At 42.7% G+C, this 19,808-nt stretch overlaps 1 protein-coding gene across 2 annotated transcripts; it reads left to right on the top strand.

The window, feature by feature from the left end:
- The first annotated feature begins 910 nt into the window (after positions 1–910).
- ttll4 (tubulin tyrosine ligase-like family, member 4) lies at positions 911–17,315 on the top strand. 2 transcript variants are annotated; one of them, XM_007569327.2, is made up of 20 exons: positions 911–1,051; positions 1,956–2,863; positions 3,945–4,510; positions 4,590–4,666; positions 5,597–5,663; positions 9,410–9,528; positions 9,605–9,715; positions 9,812–9,888; positions 9,988–10,182; positions 10,323–10,405; positions 10,483–10,611; positions 10,691–10,813; positions 11,180–11,278; positions 12,271–12,405; positions 12,485–12,622; positions 12,765–12,861; positions 13,061–13,271; positions 13,551–13,618; positions 14,546–14,616; positions 15,288–17,315. In XM_007569327.2, exons 2-20 carry the CDS (start codon positions 2,309–2,311, stop codon positions 15,463–15,465), a joined length of 3,099 nt encoding a protein of 1,032 aa, XP_007569389.2. In that variant the 5' UTR covers positions 911–1,051; positions 1,956–2,308; the 3' UTR covers positions 15,466–17,315. The 2 variants fall into 2 exon arrangements, with proteins under 2 accessions (XP_007569389.2, XP_016535805.1); XM_016680319.1 differs by lacking the exon at positions 911–1,051 and adding an exon at positions 1,193–1,622.
- Positions 17,316–19,808: the final 2,493 nt, after the last annotated feature.

Here is a 19,808-nt window from a genome sequence, read left to right as displayed (position 1 = left end):
TTTCAGGAAATAGCATTAATAGACTACAGTGTGTCAAAACTGAAAGTCATCACACTTCATTTTCCAGATGTTGTTGTGTCAAAGGAATGGCTTTCATGATGTTTGGAAGACATAGCAAAGCAAACACTGTGATTAAATTATGGAATGAGGAAAAATAAACCAAGTGTGCTTGGATGCTTTTGTGCCGTCATTGTTAAGAGTAAACTAAAGAGACAGAGGAAAAGGAAAATAATCAAGGAGGAAAAGACACACACGATGGAAGGAAACAAGAGAACAAACAGGAAACACATCTCAGTGAAAGGAAGGTAAAAAGTTCATATGAAAAAAGGGGGATAAAAGGGAAAGGATGCTTTAAATTAAAATTGTGACTAGAACTAAAGAAAGCTAAAAATATGAGAACGTGAAACAAATATTTGCGGAATGAAATCTGGGTACAAGAGGAAGAAGATGATAGATTTAAAAAAAAAACTAAGATAGTGAGATAAAGACAACGAGCAAGAAAAAACGGGAACGTTAAAATGGGGAATGTTCATATACAGCAATGCCATCTAGTGGTGAAATCTAAGAATTACAAAAGCAGAAAAAAGTCTTCGATGTTTGGTTATGTGTCCACTACAGAACAGCATCGTGTTTGAAGGCCAAAAAGCTCCATTGGTCTCTTCAGACCAAGGAATTTATTCCTACTTGCAATGGAGTCTCCCCTATGCCTTCTGGGAGACTATAGTTGCCCCTTGATCTGAGGGGTTTATTTAAATTTCCTATTTTGCATTTTAAAACAAAATTAAACTTCCACATTTTTTTTGTTTGTTTTTTTATTTAGGCTTCCAAATTACCACTCTTTACCAGTGGGTGGCAGTATTGTAATATTTCAGAACGAAGCAGGAGCGGGTGTTTTTTTTTTGTTTTTTTTTTTTTTTTAAGCGCAATAAACGATCTTTGGCTGCGGTGCTGCACTCACAGCTCTTTTCTGTTGTTAAGCGAACTCCAGCTATTTACCTCCTGCCAAAGAAACGAACCGAAATGCTGGGAAACACCGCTGGACATGAAGTCGGTAAGGAAGGGATTTTGTTAACCACCTGAAACGCTGTTGTTTTATATTTTTGAGAACCCTCGCAATAATTGGAGTATCTCGTGTCTGCGTTAAATTGTTGCTAAGCTAACTTCCCGGCGAAGCGGTAAAAACACACCCAGATATCGAAGCTGCTCTGGTAACCGATAATGACTCGGTGGTTGAGTCGTCTTCTTAATTTATTTTATTAAGAGGTAAGGCCTCTCTGACGTGGGCTTGCGATATTTCAACGTGGGAAATATTGTTTACTAGCTCATTTGAAACTAGCGGTGAGGACGCACGTGAGAGTGTTCCCTCCCTGGACACGAGTGGGTGACAGCTGAGAGACAAACGGGAGGTCTGAACATGGTAGACGGGATCATAGACTTTAGGAACCGGGCTCAACCATCTGCAACAGGCAGTGGAGAGGCAGAAGAGCCCTAGGGTGGTCTCTGCATTAGGACCCATACTACAAGGGGGGAAAGGGAAGGTACACGACGTGTTTTGGAGTTGGTGGTAAAATAAAGAAAGTGAGGATTCCTGTCGAGGAGGATAAAGAGTTGCATGATTAGAGGTGAGGAAATCACAGGAGCAGCTTGGAGATAAAAATCAGAAGGAATGGTTGACTAAAAGCAAACCTCGATGTAATGGAGAATATACAGATTGTTGATGTGGCAGAGGAAGACGCCATTCTAATTCTTTTCGCCACAATTTGAAGAAAAGAGGTTAATTACACTGTTTACATTGGTAGGTTGTTAAACAATGGACATTGGAGCTCAAATCCTCTGTCTAATTATATTCAGTAGTTTCTATGTGTTTTTTCAGTGAAAGTTATCTATTCATAGTTCATGTGTCCATTTCATCTGCATCGTTTCGTACTACTTTCTTATCCTTTGGATTGTTTCAGGGCAGAAGCTGTGCAGCTAAGTGCCTCCCTGGCTTCTATAAGCTCACCTGTCAACTATTGACACCCAGCACACCACTTCCAGTCTGCAGTCGAACACTCCTGACAGGATTTGAGAAGATTTGTCTTAATTCAGCCTGTGTGAGAGCTCAGACGTTGCCCTGAATCCTGGGTGACATTTTGGTGCCAGTGATGAGTGCCGTCGGTGAAGATTCATCAAGAACTTGTTCGTCAAGTTGGAGCTGACGTTGCCAAGTTCTTTCAGCTGAAGAAGAGTCTGCGCAGGGAGTCCTTGGCATCTACCTGTGCTTCTGACGGCAACTAGAACATCTGGAGGCGCTTTGCAACACGCCGCCATGCCCACCAACCAGTCATCGCCGTGGGGCGGAGGGAATCTCAGGCCATGCTCCAACACACATAATGCCCCCACTGCTGCCTTGGTTTCAGGTGCAACCTTTAAATCGTCTTTCAGGCACACTCCACCGGAGCTCCCCAAAGCTACCAGCCTGGACAAACATCTGCCATCTACCGGTGCTTCATCCATGATGTCATCTGTGTGCCCTGTGTGGAAGACAGGCAGTGGAAACGGTTCTAACACCAGGACTCACCACCTTGCATCAGATAAGTCAGCGAAGCAGCCAGAACACCAGAACCGGACTCAGAGACCAAATCAGAACCTGGCAGCGTCAGAACTGAATCGACCTAATGCCAGGATCATGGTACAGGAGGTCCAGCTGAGAGGAGTCACTGAGGGCTGTTTACCAGCCCAGCCCCTTCAGTCTGGAGACGGAGCCGCATTGGTACCTAGTCAGGATTCCACTGACCATGTGCCACTGGAGTCTTCACCAGGTTGTCATGAAGACCTGTTCATCAGAGGACATGCCGCTGTGCCACAAAGCGCCAAGCTGATGGTGAGTGGGTTCATCTCCTGCACTGAGGCCAGAGCAGCAGATATACAGCAGGTATATAGAAAATATACAACACGGGCCAGTAGTGCTCCAGTGGTGTTCCTGTTCTCCATTATTACTGCTCATCCTGCGCTGTTCAACCAACAGAGCAGCAGTTTTATGGCGGCAACACAACCGGAGATTACATCCACTTTATCACTCAGGAATCCATGCAGACTGTCTGCCATGGCTGCACATGTCAATTATCCAGGAAATGAATAACAAGCATTGAAACATTAGTGCATACAGCTCCAAAATTTAAATTCATATTTTGTCATGTTAGAAATATCAATTTATCTATTTTTATTTTGTATTTTATGCAAGGAAGACTCTTTAGTTTTCTTTCTTTTTTTAATAAAAATGTGGCAAGCATAATTCACTCCCTTATTAATTAAAGGTCTAGCCTTTGACTAGGCCAATAGTGCCCAAAGTCAGTCCTCAGGAGTCGGCGTCCTGCACGTTTTAGTTCTCTCTCTGGTTGTAGTAACAACCGTTTCAGCATGTCGGTGTTCTTCTTAGGGCTTCTAGTGAGCCTTCATTTGATCCAGGCAACATTGAAGTGGGTTTAAATCAGAACATAAAAATGTTCAGATTTTAACCATATCATTGCAACTCTGGCTGAATGTTTGGGGTTGTTGTCTTTCAAGATGAATATCAGCCTATAATAGTTTTCTTGCCCTTTACTTTTCTCCTGCCATCACCTCATACCCATGATTTTGACCCAGATGGAGAAAATCTTTCCCACAGCATGATGCTGGCACATCCATTTATTTTTTTTTATTTTTTTTTGCATGTAAGCCGGAAATGTTCCTGACCTGTCTGCTGTGGTCCTCTGGGGTCTTCATGTTCTTTAACAAACCTCTGAGGGCTTCATAGAGCAGCTGCATTTACACTGAGATTTCATCCCAACACACTTAGATTCTACTCAAGTCTAGCTTTTAAAATCTCAATGAAATACAAAAAGCTTAAGCGGTATAAATACTTCTGTGTCACATGTTTTGTGACTGTGTTTATCTGGTGACACTTTTTCTGTTTTATTCCTCAGCCTAAGACTACAGACTGTTCCTCTTCACCACCAGTGCCTCACCTGTGCTTGAAGCTGTCCAAACATCAGGGAACAAAGTTACGGAAGAATACCTCTGGACACAAGGGCACAAAGCAAGAAACGAGAAGCACAAAGTGGCAGCTGAACTCTCCACGAAGGAGCCATTCAGCGAAGATGCCAACAAAACACACTAAGACCCAAAATGGCCGTGCAACGCGGTCGCCTTCAAGGAATCAGCGGCTAGTTAAAGGTGGTCCTGCGGGTGTTCTGGTTACAGCTGCAAACCGCAAATCCCACAGTGCACCGTTGCCCCAGCTACCTACATGCAGAGAACTGGATTCATCTCCCTGCAGCGATGTGCCAGCTGTGCAGTGTGGCGGTCAACGTCTGCAGCCCACAGGGCTCCATGCTGGTGAAGGTGTAGCTCCGTGTCTTGCTGGAGCTTTGGTGGGCTCAGTGACCAATCAGATATCAGCCATTCACCTCACCAAGGAAGGACAGCCTTCCTCCACTTCAACTCAGTCTCTGTACTCATCCTCATCAGTGACAGAGGAGCAGCTGATGAGGTGAGTCAATGGTTTTAATCATTGTTTTTGTTTTGATCCACTTAACTTGGAGGGTCTCATTCTCGCCTTGTTCTTCCAGCTTGGAGTGTGTGATGCAGGTGGATGGAATGGAGGAGGAGCTTCCAGATGAGCTGGAAAATGCCTTCAGTGATGATGGTGAGTTCATTAAAAGTATATTTTATTACCTGATTTATTGTTTAGACAGTTAAGCAGAGTTTCCCCAAGAAAACTTACTTAGCCCGGTGGTCAGGGTGCTGAGGCGGTCCACCGTGTTTTTGTATTAAAAGATGTTAAGTAGACAGGAAATGTAAAAAATATTACTGGGTAATTATATTAATTGCACTTCAGCATAACATAAATTAAAAGATTTTAAATTAACATTTAAATGTAAGATTTTAAAGAGCTGGCATGTGTACTTTGTAAAAGTTCAAAGAACAATATTCATAGTTAGATTGTTTTGTTACCATAGCTACAATCTGATGCTATGAGTTTAATCTTTAAGTTTAAGCTCTGTTTGTTCACAAATACAAATTACTAAACTGCAGTTGTAAGTGATTGATTTTTAGGTTGACCAATTAAACTACTCCCTTCTCCCAGATTTCACTAAAATCTTAGTGCTGATGTTTTTAGGAGCTAGAAGGGCCCCCAAGTCAAATTCTGCTCCAGGCCTCATACAGCCTTGGACCGGCCCTATGATGAGTTAAATCCGCTACACTGTGCAGAGATGAGCAACAAACGGGAGATTTAATTCAATGCTGCTAATGTGGCTTTAGTAGCTCTTCCATTTCGTGTCTGTTGAATTTTTAATAAGCGTCACAGAAACTACGCGGCCACGCTCACTGACTCTGGCTGACGAAGTAGACAAAGCATTTGGTATGGTTGGATGCATCGTGTAACCAGAAAAATAATGCTAAAGGTAATATAAAGCCAGCGTGATGCCTGACTACAAGGCGAGCACGAAAGCTCTTCCGTGGGCTGAACCTGCATGATGAGGTTTACTGATGGTAAATCCAGATTTTCTACTCAACTGGAACTCTGGACAATATGGAGATGAGACATAATAATTTTCTCTGTTTCCATTTTCAGATGATTCAGAATGTTATTCCATCATTCGTTCTTCTTCTTCTGATACATCAATTCCTTGCATCTCTAGGTAACGCATGCACTCACACACACACACACACACACACACACACACACACACACACACATCCTAGTACTTCTCTTGTTCTGAGTGCTTTGTAAAGACCAAGGTTTCCCCCAGAAAACTTGCTAAGCCTGGTGGATGGGCACTAGGGCAGCAATTCATCCAGCGGGCCACCGTGTTTTTGAGTTAAATTTTTTAAAAGTTGACAGGAAACTTGAAATATCATTTGATAGCTGTGTGGTTTTGGAAGATTAATACCTGAACACCAACTGTAAATTCTTAAAAAATGCATATATTAAAAAAAAAACTTGAATAAATAAGCAATGCTTAGCCTGGTGGGGGGACAAGTAAAGCCTGGTGAATCGCCAGGCTTATAATACACTGAAGACTATTGCTTTCAGGCCCTTATCCTAACTATAACCCTAACCATTACTAGTATATTCCCAACCCTAACCAATACTTAACTGACACCATGCTCCCTAACAGGTGTGTTAGACCCTTATGGCCCTAACGTACTTCATACAAAGTATTGAAATCGGTTCTCATTGACGCAGATGCATGATGAAAATTGCAAACTTGACTCCAGACCCTGGTTAAACTATTTCTACAGAGCTCTGTATGAAGTATTGTCTGCTAGGTCAGAAGTTTGTTGCTGTGCTTTATGCACTCAGACAGCAACGTTGATATTTCTTTTCAACTAGTCTACTTCCACTATCCGGTTTCTGCATTCACAGGAGACATGGATACCTTTGAGGAACATTTATCTTGTGCGATGAGGAATTATGTACATTTTTAAGATTCTTCACTAAGTAACTTGTACATGGTTAATAACTCCTGGATGGAAACTGTAATGTCGTCGTTCACGAAGGAGGCCGCCTGCAGAAAATTGTGCCGCTCTGTCTGTGACGTCGGCCGAAAACTGAGGATTCAGGGAGGGAGAGTGTAGCTGGTAGAGCCGGGATGTATGCAGATAGAGGAAGGGTGTTGCCCAGGTGGTCTGTGCCGTGTTATGAAAGGTGTGTGCAAATACGAACGTGCCAAAACCACCAGCAGTCAGCTGTTCGGCTTCAGATGAACAGCCGAACAGATGAACAGCTCTCTGCCCTTTAGAGAGCAACCAGCGTCATGACAACCAAGAACCCCAGCAGACCGATCAGGCAGAACGGTGTGGAGAAGCATGTAGCAGGATTAGGGTTAGGTTTTTAAAGAATCTGTAGTCAGGAAAATGATTGGTCATGCACGCCACAGGTCTGGCCTTACTGGAAGAGTGACAAGAAGACAACAATAAAAAGTCCTGTTAGTTGTTTACTCTGCTCAGATGAGCCCAAGCGGAGCTTTTAGGCCTGAAAGTAAAACACTTGAGTATTTTTTAAAAAGAACGACTCTCCACTTTACTCTGAACACGTCGTCCCCATGGTGACACATGCCAGACGGTGGCAGCAGCATTCTGTGGGGATGCTTCTCTTTAGCTGAACAGGTAATCTGGTCAGAGTTAATGAACATAAGGAATCCTGAAAGAGAACCATTTACAGACGATGAAAGACATGAATATATTTTATCTCATTAAAATACTTTGCTTGAAATGTGACAAACATCTGAAAAAGTTTAAAGGTCCTGATCCCTGATAATAAATTCAAATTCATATGTGCTCACAAAGGTTTTTGTTTCTTCAGAAACAAGCAAAATATTCAGCATCTTCCTTTTGCCGTCACTTAGAAAGGAAGCTGATTGGTCCTCCTGGCCCTCAAACATCTGCCCAGCTGATCTGGTCTCCCTGTTGTCCTCTCAGTTTGTTGTTGGACAGGCTGAAAGCAGCAGATGATGGTGGAAAGCTCTGCTGTATTGTCTCTGGACAGCTGATTCTCTGCTAAAACAACCCAGATCAGGAGCACTATTGTTTCCTTCCCCAACTGGTTTGTTCCTCAGCTCATTCACTGAGCTCACTGACACCCTGAACTCTCCACATCTCCACCTGAGAGCTCCACCTGTTTATATTCCATATAGCTAGAAGCCTGTCTGTAATTCCAAAGTAACCTGTCAGAAGTTTAGCTGAATCTGGAAATCTCATCTCGTCTTCTATGACTGTCATGTGAGTATCTCTGAGCTGTAGTTGTTCTTAAAGAAATGAAGTTTAGCCGGTATTAATACTCCACTAAATGACTGTAGGTCAGATCAGAATTGCTGTCCTTTGTGTGTGAAGGCCTCTGCCACCTAATCCTACCTGGCATCATGTTACGCGCATGTAGAGCACCTTGTGTTACAAAATGAATCTGTGACCTGATAGTGTTAGTTAAATGTCACTGAGTTCGCCTGTGGCTGCATTACTCTTTAATCTGCTCACGTTGTGGTTTGCTGTGTTAATTACAAGCTCCACTGTTTTGAGCCCGTTGATAAATCTACATTTTATAATGTTAAATAATGCTATCCACTGTGCTGTTTGTTCTTCTTTGGCTGCACATATCGAATCAGAGGTTTTTCTGAAGCTCTGAGTTACACTGCTGTCTCTCTGTGGATCACTGGAAATCTACAATTACAATTCATGGTTTCTGTTGGTTTTGGTCACATTTTCTTCCACTTTTCTCTGTTAGATAGCTCGTCTTCCTCCCTAGCGCTGAAAAACGCATCATAATATAAGTCAATATAGATAATTATTGATTAGTGTTTTTTTTTTTTTTTTTACTTTCTTTTAATATTTGAAATAACACCAAGCTGGTGATGTGACCTTTCCTGTTTTATCCACATGCTATTGTTTATTTTTATGCTGTTTTGAGGCACGGTGGGGGAAACCTTAAGCTGCTGTGCAACCAACAGGCTGTTGCTAGGTAACCAAAGACTGAGTTAGTTGATGTCACACACCTTGCTTTTCTGGTTGTGAGAGATTAAGCCTACATCTCCCAGAATGCTGTGTGGTTCTGGATTAGATTTCAGTGAAATAAAATATTCTGTCAATGGTGTTATCTATTGATATTGATCATGTCTATTGTGATATATATTGTCATTGATTTGTTGTCCTTCTGCTGGAGTCCTGGATTATCCCACAAAAATGAAGCAACAATTCTCAGAAAACAGAAATGTAATCATCGTCAGCGATGCCACTCATTTAAAAATAACTCTGTGTTAACACTGTTGCCAGAAGTCCTGGGTGAACCATCCAAAACACTAAATTCAAGTGTTGTGATCATGTCCATGATCACAGTTGTGTAAAACCCACATAGGCATACAGACCAGTAACAATTTAGGGATGTCCTTCTCTATTCCAACATGGCTGTGCTCAGGTTTGCAGACCAAGGTCCATAAAGACATGGATGAATGAGTTTCATGTCTGACTAGTCTTGCATAAATTCCCGATCTGGAGTGAATTAGAGCAGGATCTTCTTATCCAGCATCACTCTCTGATCTTACAAATGTTGATTGGTCAAAAACTCCCATCGTCTCCCTCCACTCCTCGGCCCTGTGGATAGCCTTCCTACAAGAGCTGAAGCTGTGTTGCTGTAAAGAGTGGGACTTTATGGCGTAAGAACGGGAAGTCTCAAGTTCATGTGAGTGTGAGGGCAGATAAGTGAAGTCAGTGGATTTTTTTTTTCCTTTTATTACCTCTTCAGTTAGCCTTTGATCACATCCAAACTTTTTTGGAATTATGGTTGGATTCTTTAGTCTTTCTGTGGAGAGCAGTGGAGAGCAGTCAGACCAAACCTGTGAATCTTCAACCTGCTCAACTCTTCTCATTTCTCCCATCATCCCTTCCTGTTCAGTATTGAAGAGCCGATGGTGTTGGGGGCAGAGGATGATCGAGAGGAGCGGCCGGCGCTTGTACCCAGCCTTTTTCCCCTCATGCGCCCCACACTCTACTTCAGCACAGCCAATGAGAAAGGTCAGGAGTGACTCCTCTGTAATTTAGAACCAGTAGATGCTCTTTACCAGCTGATCTCATGTCTGGTGTTCTGCAGTGGAGCTGCTGCCTGCCGAACAGAGACGCCTACTCAAATGGAAGATGAGCTCCGTTACCCCCAACATCGTCAAGCACACCATCGCTAGGTCACACTTCAAAGCCACCAAGAGTGAGTCATCACACACCAAAACCTGAACACCTTTCAGACGGTGAGATGGGAATCTGTTTAGTCACGCTTTGTGAGTGAATTGTGTTGTTAATGCAGAGAGCAACAACTGGCTGGGCTGCTGGGGACACCACATGAAATCTCCTGGCTTTAAGGCCATCGGCGAGCACCAGAAGGCGAGTATCTGCATACACACACACGCACACACACTCCAGCCAACGTTCCTGCAGTTTCCAGATTGAACGTGTGGTTGTTCTTTTTTTATTTTTTTGCAGTTGAACCACTTTCCAGGAACCTTTCAGATTGGCAGGAAGGACCGACTTTGGAGGAATCTGTCCAAGATGCAGCATCGCTTTGGCAAGCAGGAGTTTAACTTTTTCCCAAAGACGTTCATTCTTCCTCAGGATATCAAACTGCTGCGGAAGGCATGGGAAGATAGTGGCTCCAAGAAGAAGTGGATCATCAAACCTGTACGTTCTGCACCTTTCTGATTTTATGTGAACTGTATCTTTCATTTATTTATTTATTTTTTAATAAAAAAGTGTAGCTTCATCAAGTGTAGCTTGAAAAACTTGTTCTTTTTCCTTAATCTTGTTCTTTTGTCTCCCAGCCTGCATCAGCCAGAGGAATGGGGATCCAGGTCATCCACAAATGGAGTCAGCTGCCCCGCAGGAGACCACTGCTGGTGCAGAAGTAAGCAGCACAGATCTGACCAAAGCTCACTGTCAGTATGTGTATGGAAACATTTCCCTCTGCTTCCTTATCTGCAGGTACCTTCACAAACCCTACCTCATTGGCGGGAACAAGTTTGACTTGCGGATCTACGTCTATGTGACATCCTACGAGCCGCTCCGAATTTACCTGTTCTCTGACGGACTGGTCCGCTTCGCCAGCTGCAAGTGAGAATGAACAACATCCTGTGGGGTTATGTGGACTGGCACTGATCCCCACTGAGGCAGAGGTTCTGTTTCTCTGCAGGTATTCATCTTCCATGAAGACCCTAAACAACAAGTTCATGCACCTGACCAACTACAGCGTGAACAAGAAGAACTCTGAGTACCAGACAAACAGTGATGACAAGGCCTGCCAGGGACACAAATGGTACGCGTCACAATCACAGAGGATACTTGAATGAAGTATTTGGTGGGATTTTTTATTTTTTTTGTAAGTTGTGCATAAAAATTCTGCATGTCAGTTACACATGTGTCCTGTTTGGCTGGATTCTCTCTGCCCTCGATTCTCGCGTACAATGAATATTTTAATAATCGCAAAGATGCCAGAGCTCAGAAATGGTGCTGTATACGTTTTGATGAAGAAGTGTCAAAAAACATTGTCATCGCGTCATTTAGCAACATGATCCCTGCTCTGTGTTTTCCTGATCTGCTGTGACGTTCAGCCAATAAAACACAGCTTCTTTTCCGTTTTGTTAATATTAAAGTCAAATGTTTTTCTGTTGCGTCTTTTCAGGGCTTTGAAGGCTCTGTGGCACTTCCTTGGCTCTAAAGGCATCAACACCGACCTGATATGGGAGAAGATTAAAGACATTGTGATCAAAACTATTATAGCGTAAGTTCACTGTTCCATTTACTGAGAACTTTCTTTACAGATCCTGGTGATCTGTCACAGACACACTTATCGAGGTCTAATGACACATTCAGCTCAGGATGCAATACATTTTATAGGATTTATGAGAATGACAATGTTTTTGGGGGGGAGGGGAACTACAAAATTTTCACAAAGTTAGCAGATGTTTCAAAGATCAAATTCGTTTCCACGTTAGACTCTAAATTGTTTAATGAATAAAAAGAACATTTAACATCACACATCAATAAAAACAAGGTTTAGTTTTTAGTTGTGTTTAAAACAAGTGTATTCCATCCACCCTAACTAGATCAGATTTAGAAGAAGTGACATTTCTACATGGCTAATAATTTAGCAGTAGGTATAGTAGAGTAACAGGAAACCGACAATGACGATGTGCATCATGCTGATTCAGCATAGTTGAATCATGGTTTGCACAGAGTGTGTTCCAAATAAACCCAGGGCTCATTTATTGTGGGAGCAAACAGAACTCAAGCAGGCGGTTCGTGTATAAGGAGAAGGGCATCTTATGTAGGACATGTTGGTTTAGAGAACGTCAGAGTGAAATTCAGGAGTTGAACATAGCTTTTAATGTTGATGAAGGGGGAAACACAAAGAATGCAGAGAATGATGAAACCTTCTGTTCCAAATGAAGAAGAATGAATAAACTCATAAAGAATCAGCCAAGTATGTTTTTTTTAACACATTGTCATTATTCTGAACACAACTGTATCTGAAAACTGTTTTTAAAGAACCTCAGCCAGTGAGTTCTGAGTTGTCAAACACTTTTACACTTTGAACTAAAAATGCAGTCCAGGTCCTACACAGAGCATTGTTCCAACATCACTTTGGCTTCATCAGTCAAAGCCACAGTATCTGTCCCAGACTTGTTCATAGACCAAACACCGTGTATGTGTGGAAAGCTAAAACGATGCTAGAATCAAACAAGTTTCCTCATTTCTGTGTTTGCTTCTCAGTTCTGAGCCATATGTGAACACCCTGCTGAAGATGCACGTGAAAACGCCTCACAGCTGCCACGAGCTGTTTGGCTTCGACATCATGCTGGACGAGAACCTCAAACCCTGGATCCTGGAGGTCAACATATCACCCAGGTGACATGCAGACCGCTGCACCTGCTGTCAGATGAAAGGGTGTAGAGGCGCGTCTGTAGCTCTGCTCTCTGTCCTCCAGCCTCCACTCCAACTCTGCCCTGGATGTTTCCATTAAAGGCCAGATGATCAGAGACCTCCTAAACTTGGCCGGCTTCAAGATTCCCCCGAAAGAAGAAGTGGTGTCCTCCTGCAGCAGTGCCTCCAGCTCCACCAGCAGGTAGGGAGGAGCTTCTACACCTCGGTTTCTATCGCTGGGATTCTGTATTTGAGATGAAAAAAGGGATTGCCTTGGTTACCTTCTTTTTTTTTTTCATGCAATTCTCAGGAAAAAGATTAAAATTAGTGTCTCTGTTTTGTAGTTTGCATGGAGGGAACAAAGGAAAGAGCAAATCTGATCTGTCTGCTGATGAGAAAGTAAAACGAGCCTTTTTCCTTGCACAGCGCTATGCTGACCAGGTAAACAAACACATGCACACAGCTCTGTTACAGCAGGTGAGTCTACAGATAAAATAACATCACCTGCTTTCAATAAGTGCTTTTACTAGAGAACATTTGAAAGAAACTACATGCACAATGTTGCTAGTTTTTCTGTTTTCTCTCCTCACAAAGACGAAAATAAGTTTTTAACTTGTTTGTCTCCTCCCTCCTCATAAAGGACTTCCTATCATCAGTGTTGGACATTTTGACTCCTGAGGATGTCCGCGTGCTGGCCGAGAGCGAAGACGAATTGAATCGACGAGGAGAGTTTGAGCGCATTTTCCCATCGCAGTCTTCATCACGCTACCTTCGCTTCTTTGAGTGTCCCAGATACCTCAACATTCTGCTGGATCAGTGGGAGCAGAAGCACTGCAATGACCGGACCAAATGTGAGAGCCCAGGCAAAATAAGCTCCGTTTTCCGGCAGGACGCTTAGTGCTCTACGGTGAAGAAACATTCGATTAGAATTGTTTGAGCTGCATCTGTCTTGCTAGATGAGAAAACCTGCGGTCTTGTTTTTTAGAATGTTTTATAAAGTGGCGGCCCAGACACAGTGAGCATTGTGTTTCTCTCCATGGTCTAACTAAAGTACTTGCATGGGGAAAAAAAGTTATTTTTTAGCAGCGACGTAACCTGGTGAAATTGTTTTTTTTGTGTGTTGTGTGCAGGCATCAGTTTTCTGAGGCTTCTCTGTCAGAAAGGAATCCATCTGGGGAGCAGTGACTCCGCTCACATGGTGAGAAGCTCCCGGGCCGGCCCTGCCAGTGGCCATTGCATCCCCGTTAGGTTATCCAGGCAGAACAGCTGCTTTCAGGAAGAGGAAATAGAAGAGAGAAGCATGGGCCTTAAACACATGATCACAAAATTTGATTTTCGGTACAAATATTTGATGATTGATTTTTTTTTTTTTTCTCACCAAATTTATCATCGTCTAACTTGGAGACCCACAGAGAAACCATGCAGTTGTTCACACAGAGGCCCTGATCAGGAATCTAGTTAGAAAAAAGAAATCCCGTCCAGTAAACATAAACACACCAGACTGACAACACTGTACTCCTTTGTGTAGATGATGCTGCTGAGGGAAGAAGACCAGTTTTGTTTTGTTTTTTTGTTTTGTTTTTCATTATCAAAAAAAAAAAAACACAAGGCTATTTTCATTGTTTTGAATTAATGAGATGCTGTTTTGCTGCAGAGCGGTGTAACACCAGCTGCCCTCTCACATATGGTGACATTGGTCCCAACATTAATACTAATAATAATTGATCTTCACAGAAAGCTTCCTTAAAGCTGTAGAATGTTGCGACCAATGTCACTGGGAGAACTGGGAGAAAGCAGAGGAGCTCCATCTTTTCACAGATTGTCTGTCTTATACCATACTCTTACTACAAAGTGTCAGTTTCAACAAATATGTAAAAGAACATTTTTTATTTAAGTTGCTGTATTTAGTTGGGCTCTATAGATCTGAAGCCACAATGACTGAGCTGCAGGTTTGTCTTTTCTTTCCCTCATTTTTTATTTTTATTTTATTTTTTTTAAACAGTGCTGTAGTATCAGAATATAGCAGACAAACAGAAACTGAGAAGGTGGAACCAAGAGGGAAGAAGCCTCGCTGAGAGCTGCAGATGTTAAACGTCCGTCTCTTTTTTTGGTTGTTTGTGTGCAGTGGTCCAAGAGTCGCTGCAAGTCGAGGACGGAAGCCCAGAAACCAGGTGTGGCGAGTCCATCCAGATCCAGGTAAACGGCCACAGCGCCATGGAAACCAATCCAAGCAATGCAGCTCCTCTACCATGAAGTTGTCAAAAAATATTTTCAACATTAGAACACTGACATTTAACCTTTCGGAGATAAAAACAAAAACTGACTCACTTCAGTTATTGTCTTCCTGATTAGTCCATTATGACTTTAGACATGCAGTTTAATATTTGCTTTACTGGTGGAAACATTTCCAGCATTTTTCTGACATTGACCAGGTCTGATGGTGACCCTCATAGAGGACACTGTCAGCATCTAGACCTCCATGATGCATCTCAAGGCTGCAGTTATCCATGCAGCCTTGAGATGCTGCCCTTTTTCCGTACACTCAATTTTGCATTAATGTGCCTACATACATTGGTACTCAGACATACCTGTGAAATAAAAGCTCTCCGTAAAACCAGCAGTTATTAATTATGTAATCTGACAGAGTCATGTTTATGGAAGTGGATTAGGGCCACAGAGTGGAAAACAAGCTGACTTGAGTCTCAGAATTCTGACTTTTGGTTTTGAAAGATTAAAGTCAAAATTAAAAAGTCAGAATTAATTCTTTTTCTTTTCTCCGGTGGCCCTAATCCTTTCCCGTACGTGTTTGACTTGCAGACAGTCCTGACGCTGTTGTCTCTTTGTGTGTGTGTTGTGTTGTGTTTCAGGGTGGTGGTCAGCCATCATAACGCCTCTGATGGCGACTGTTCAGACCCAGAGTCGCCGTCTGTCTCCAGCCTGCTCAGCTCCCAGAGTACAGGGTCCAGTGTGTGCAGCAGTGCCTGTTCCAGCCCTCAGCCCACCCCCATTCAGAACCTGCTGCCTCAGCACTTTTCCTCCTTCTGATGATATCTGGGACCAGAACTGACACAGAAACTGGGTACCACAGAGTCCTCCAAACTCTCTGGAGCTAAAAGAACGAAGGACTCTGTTCAGGTTTACTTTAACTGGACCGTCAGAGGGACAAACAGCAGCTGCTTCTGTGGCCTTTAGAAAATCGATCTTGAAATTTCTGCTAAATTGAAGCAGAGAAGCTTTTACTTAATTTTTTTTTTTTGGACATTTTTCCAGGGGACCCCCAAAGAGTGGCCCCTGCCCCCGTTTGCTCTGGTGATGAAAGGTCGTCGTGTCAGCTTTTGTGTCCTGTCCTGAAAGCTGGACACACCCAGAGGCCCTGATGCGTCCCTTCTGTCTGCACCTCTGCGACTCGCCCGGGCCTGTCAGGTTGCCACGGTCTCAGTCTGTTGCAGTGCTGGGTTTTGCTTCTAAGGAGGAACATTGATAGCAGAACGGGATGTAATGCGAGATTTATTTCAGTAGGCATGTCAAACATAGGCATGGAAACGAGCTCATCAGGCTGCGTTGAGGTTCTGTGCAGCTCTGTCGGCTCAGAACAAGAATTCACTGTGATAACTCTGAGCTGCTGCATGCATCACACCAGCTGAACCTTTTTTTCCCTCCAGGCTGATGCGGTGCTGATCCTCACTGCCTCCCCAGGAGTCAGGCTGCAGGGTCCTGTTCACAACACAGAATCAAAGTGTCCAAGGCTTTTTGAAGGGCTGCTCTCAGCTGAAGCCTAACCGAAGCTGTTTTCATCTCGCATGTTTCCAAGTTGCTTGAGTGGAAGTTTGTTTGAGCTTCATGTATTCCTTCTTAACAGGTTTCAGTCGGACTAACGTTCTACCTCTGTTATGGTGATGAGAGCAAGTAAATGCTGTAGTTCAAGTATTTCAGGGTCATTACCCGGCTGCTGTGGGAGGCAGCTGGGATTTTCCAATGCAAAAGACAAGAAGTGGGCTTCCTGCCACAAAATCAAGGATGCACAAAGCTGAAAAGCGCTCTGTGTTTCTGTATTGTGTTTGCCGATTTAATATATAGTATTTTCCAGAAGTTTGTTTTTTAACCCTGTTTGTACACAGCTGCTAAACTAATGTTCCTCTTTTCACTGGTCTCTTCAGTAGAACAGTGTTTAATATGCATAGTTTGACATCAGTCATCTCAGAACAAAAACCAATTGGCAGTGATTAGACTGTGATTTGACGTTGATGTGTAGCTGCGCATAACGACCACCAGGGGTCCTGCTGCACAGAGCATCATCGGTTTTGGCAGGTTTTTATGGAGCAGAGTGCTAACATCACATGCCTTAGAGTTGTGCCTTGTGTGTCATTACAGAAAGATTAGAAAGACGATGAAACATGAGTGAATTGTTGCTTAATTAATAGTTACTTGCTTATTTTGAAACTGCTTGCTGAAATCTGATGGGTAAAGTCGGTGCTTCCCCAGGCTGGGACCAGGACCACACGTTTCATTCGACAAGTGTGGCGTCCTTGACTTCCTCAGAACAAAATAGAATAAAAGTTATAAGGCGGAGCATATTTATGAGAGAAACGGCTATTTTACTGTAAACATTTGACTTGGTTAGGAACTCTGCTTGCAGGTACTTTGTAAAGTCTGACTTGTGTAATAAATCCCATTGAAAACATGTCCATCCCCAGCTGTCTGCAGAGAAGCTGCTGCTGGTTTACTGAACATGCCTTAAGCCTCTGTGTGACAGCAGTGTCCCCATACTGAGGCGTTCTCTGTTGTTTGCATTCACAGAAGCACCTCTGGATCTTTTTATCCACTGGTCTTTGTTCAAGGATGTTTTAAATGCTCAGGTTGACATGGAGCAAATAAAAGTTATTAGACATACAATTTTAATATGTGGATCATTTATTTAAACATTTTTAAAATATCTATTTCACCGGAATCTAGCATTCTGTTTTGTTTAGATTTTGGCGTTGCAAGACTAAAAGAAATATTTGATTTGAACACTCCCGTAAAAAAAATACAAAATGACCTTCTTGTAATTTGAACTTCATCATCTCCAACCTTGTTAACCTGAGGAACAAGCCCAGACGGATGTTCTGTTCTCGTCTCGTTGATCAGTTTACTGGCTTCTGTTCTCGGTGAACTGAGGAATGTTTTGACTGGGACTCCTAACGATCAAGTGATCTTTAAGCCAGTTTGTCATCCCTTATCCACGCGACACCGTGGAGCACCAGGCTGGTGAGAGTGGAGACGATCACCAGACGATCCGTGCATCAGCGGGACAACGTTTCAGTCCCGCTCTGTATTTGCTGCTGTAAACCCAGAGACCTTTTCATCTCTGCAAGGGAGAACTCGTTACAGAGCCGTCTTCTTGTAATTCCTGCAGAATTTCCGTCTGTCCTCGATGCTTTTCTCGGAGCGATGTCGTCGTTGCGGTTGTCCAGAAGCCCTGACCTCACACCAAACGCCGAGCAAGCCGTGCAGTGACGGGAGCGTCTTTCTGCCACGTCTCAGGAGGAATGGTGGTGGATTTTCATCAGAGGAGATGGACTTCAGCTGTAAACTGTTTGAAACTCTGAAGCTTGTTGGACTGCTGAGGCTTTTGCTCATCAGCTGCTGCAGTTTGAAAAGACTAAAGCTGAAATGAACTGCAAACAGGAAGTGACCCGAGAAAGTTACAGGCTCTTCAATCTAACCAAGCTGAGATGTGAGCAGCTTGTTTAGATTGAAACCAGAAAACCACGGCATGTCTGAGATCTAGTTTTTGATATGATTTAATTAAAAATAATGAATGCGTTGTAACCTCTGAACTGAGTTCATTCTAAACCAGTTCCTCCATAAAAGAAACTGAAACGGTTGCAGTGCAGCTTTAAGGCCCCTGCTGTGCGAGACGTTCAGGTTACACTGAGCATTAACTATTTATAGCAGCACTGAGCTGCTGCAAGAGAACAACTCATTCTCTGCACAGATAGCAGTTTACGTTCAGCTTCAACTTTTTTCCTTTCATATTTAGAAGTTTATTTTGTAGAATACAGTCTGTCTCATTAATCAGAGGCCATTTAGCAAACAGAAATTATGTTTGTAATCCTAAATGACCTAAAACAGAAACATTTAGCCCAACTTATTGCCAGATGGCAAGAAATAAAAAAAGGTTATGTGTTTTTTTATACAGAGAAGGTGAATATCTGGTTAAGTGATACACCACCGTTTGCAACAGATTTATGTTGGTTTTTTTTAAATATCTTTTTTTTTTACAAAAGCTATTTTAACTGCAACTATATCCATTGTGCAGAAAAAAAATGGCTGCACAAATTCCCAAGCTTACAGCAAAGCACCTTATTTATCCCCTGGAAGATTTCTGTTTAGACCAGCAGAAACATGCAAAGAGTCTGACTGACGTGATGCAAATCTGTCTTGGTCTCTTGCTCTGGTTGCTCATCCATCTCTGCTTTAATCATCTTTTCTGCTTGTTTTTTTTTTTTCTTGTAAAGATATAATCACTCAAAACTTAGCTACAGCTCCTCAGATTTGGTTATTTGAGGCAGAACAATATTCTGCTGACAGAAAGCAAAACCTGGGATTCATATTAGAACACTTTGAAATGGACCGAGATGTTGACTGCTGGTCAAGTCATTGAGTTTATCGCCATTTCTATTTAAAAAAAAAAAAAACGTTTTAAATCTTTCTGCTTGGAAAGATGCATCAACACCTGAAACAAATACTTAATTATTCACCTCACCTTAGCATGATAACATTAGAAAAGTCCTCTAAACTTCAGTGTCCAGCTGTGGAGGTTAAAAACTGCCTTGCACAGGACAGGGAACCATCAGCAGGCCCTGATCAAAGGGACCAGTCAGGGACCCACTGATGCAGCCTGATTCCTGTCCATGAAGAGTTCTCCAAATCAATACAATAATCTTAAATTTCATACCAAAGTAAACAGCGTAGCTTCGTCAAGATCGGAGTAACGTGTGGAAACTTGGGGAATTTTGTCACAAGCCAGGCAGCAGCAGCATTCTGAACAACTTGCAACCACTCTATGGAGGTTTTGCTAAGATTTGTGTGTTGTGATGATAAAAAAAAAAAAATTTAACAATTATTTCCAATTCCAGACTTGAGACAATAGAGACATGACAGTTTAATAAACTCTTCTGTTTAGAGCGGCTGTGTACCTGGAGACATTCTGCACATTACACCTCCAGCTCAATGAGCTTCTTCTGTCCATTTAGGCAAACAAACCCAAAACGTGTGTGTGTGTGTGTGTGTGTGTGTGCGTTTGTTTGTAATACCTTGTGGGGACGATTTTCCTGACATATACTACGTTGTGGGGACCAATTGCTCCTCGTGGGGACCGGAGCCTGGTCCCCACGAGGGGAAAC

This window comes from Poecilia formosa, unplaced genomic scaffold, assembly GCF_000485575.1.
Source record: "Poecilia formosa unplaced genomic scaffold, Poecilia_formosa-5.1.2 Scaffold239, whole genome shotgun sequence".
Lineage (NCBI taxonomy): Eukaryota > Metazoa > Chordata > Actinopteri > Cyprinodontiformes > Poeciliidae > Poecilia > Poecilia formosa.
This window is presented reverse-complemented; position numbering and strand designations above follow the sequence as displayed.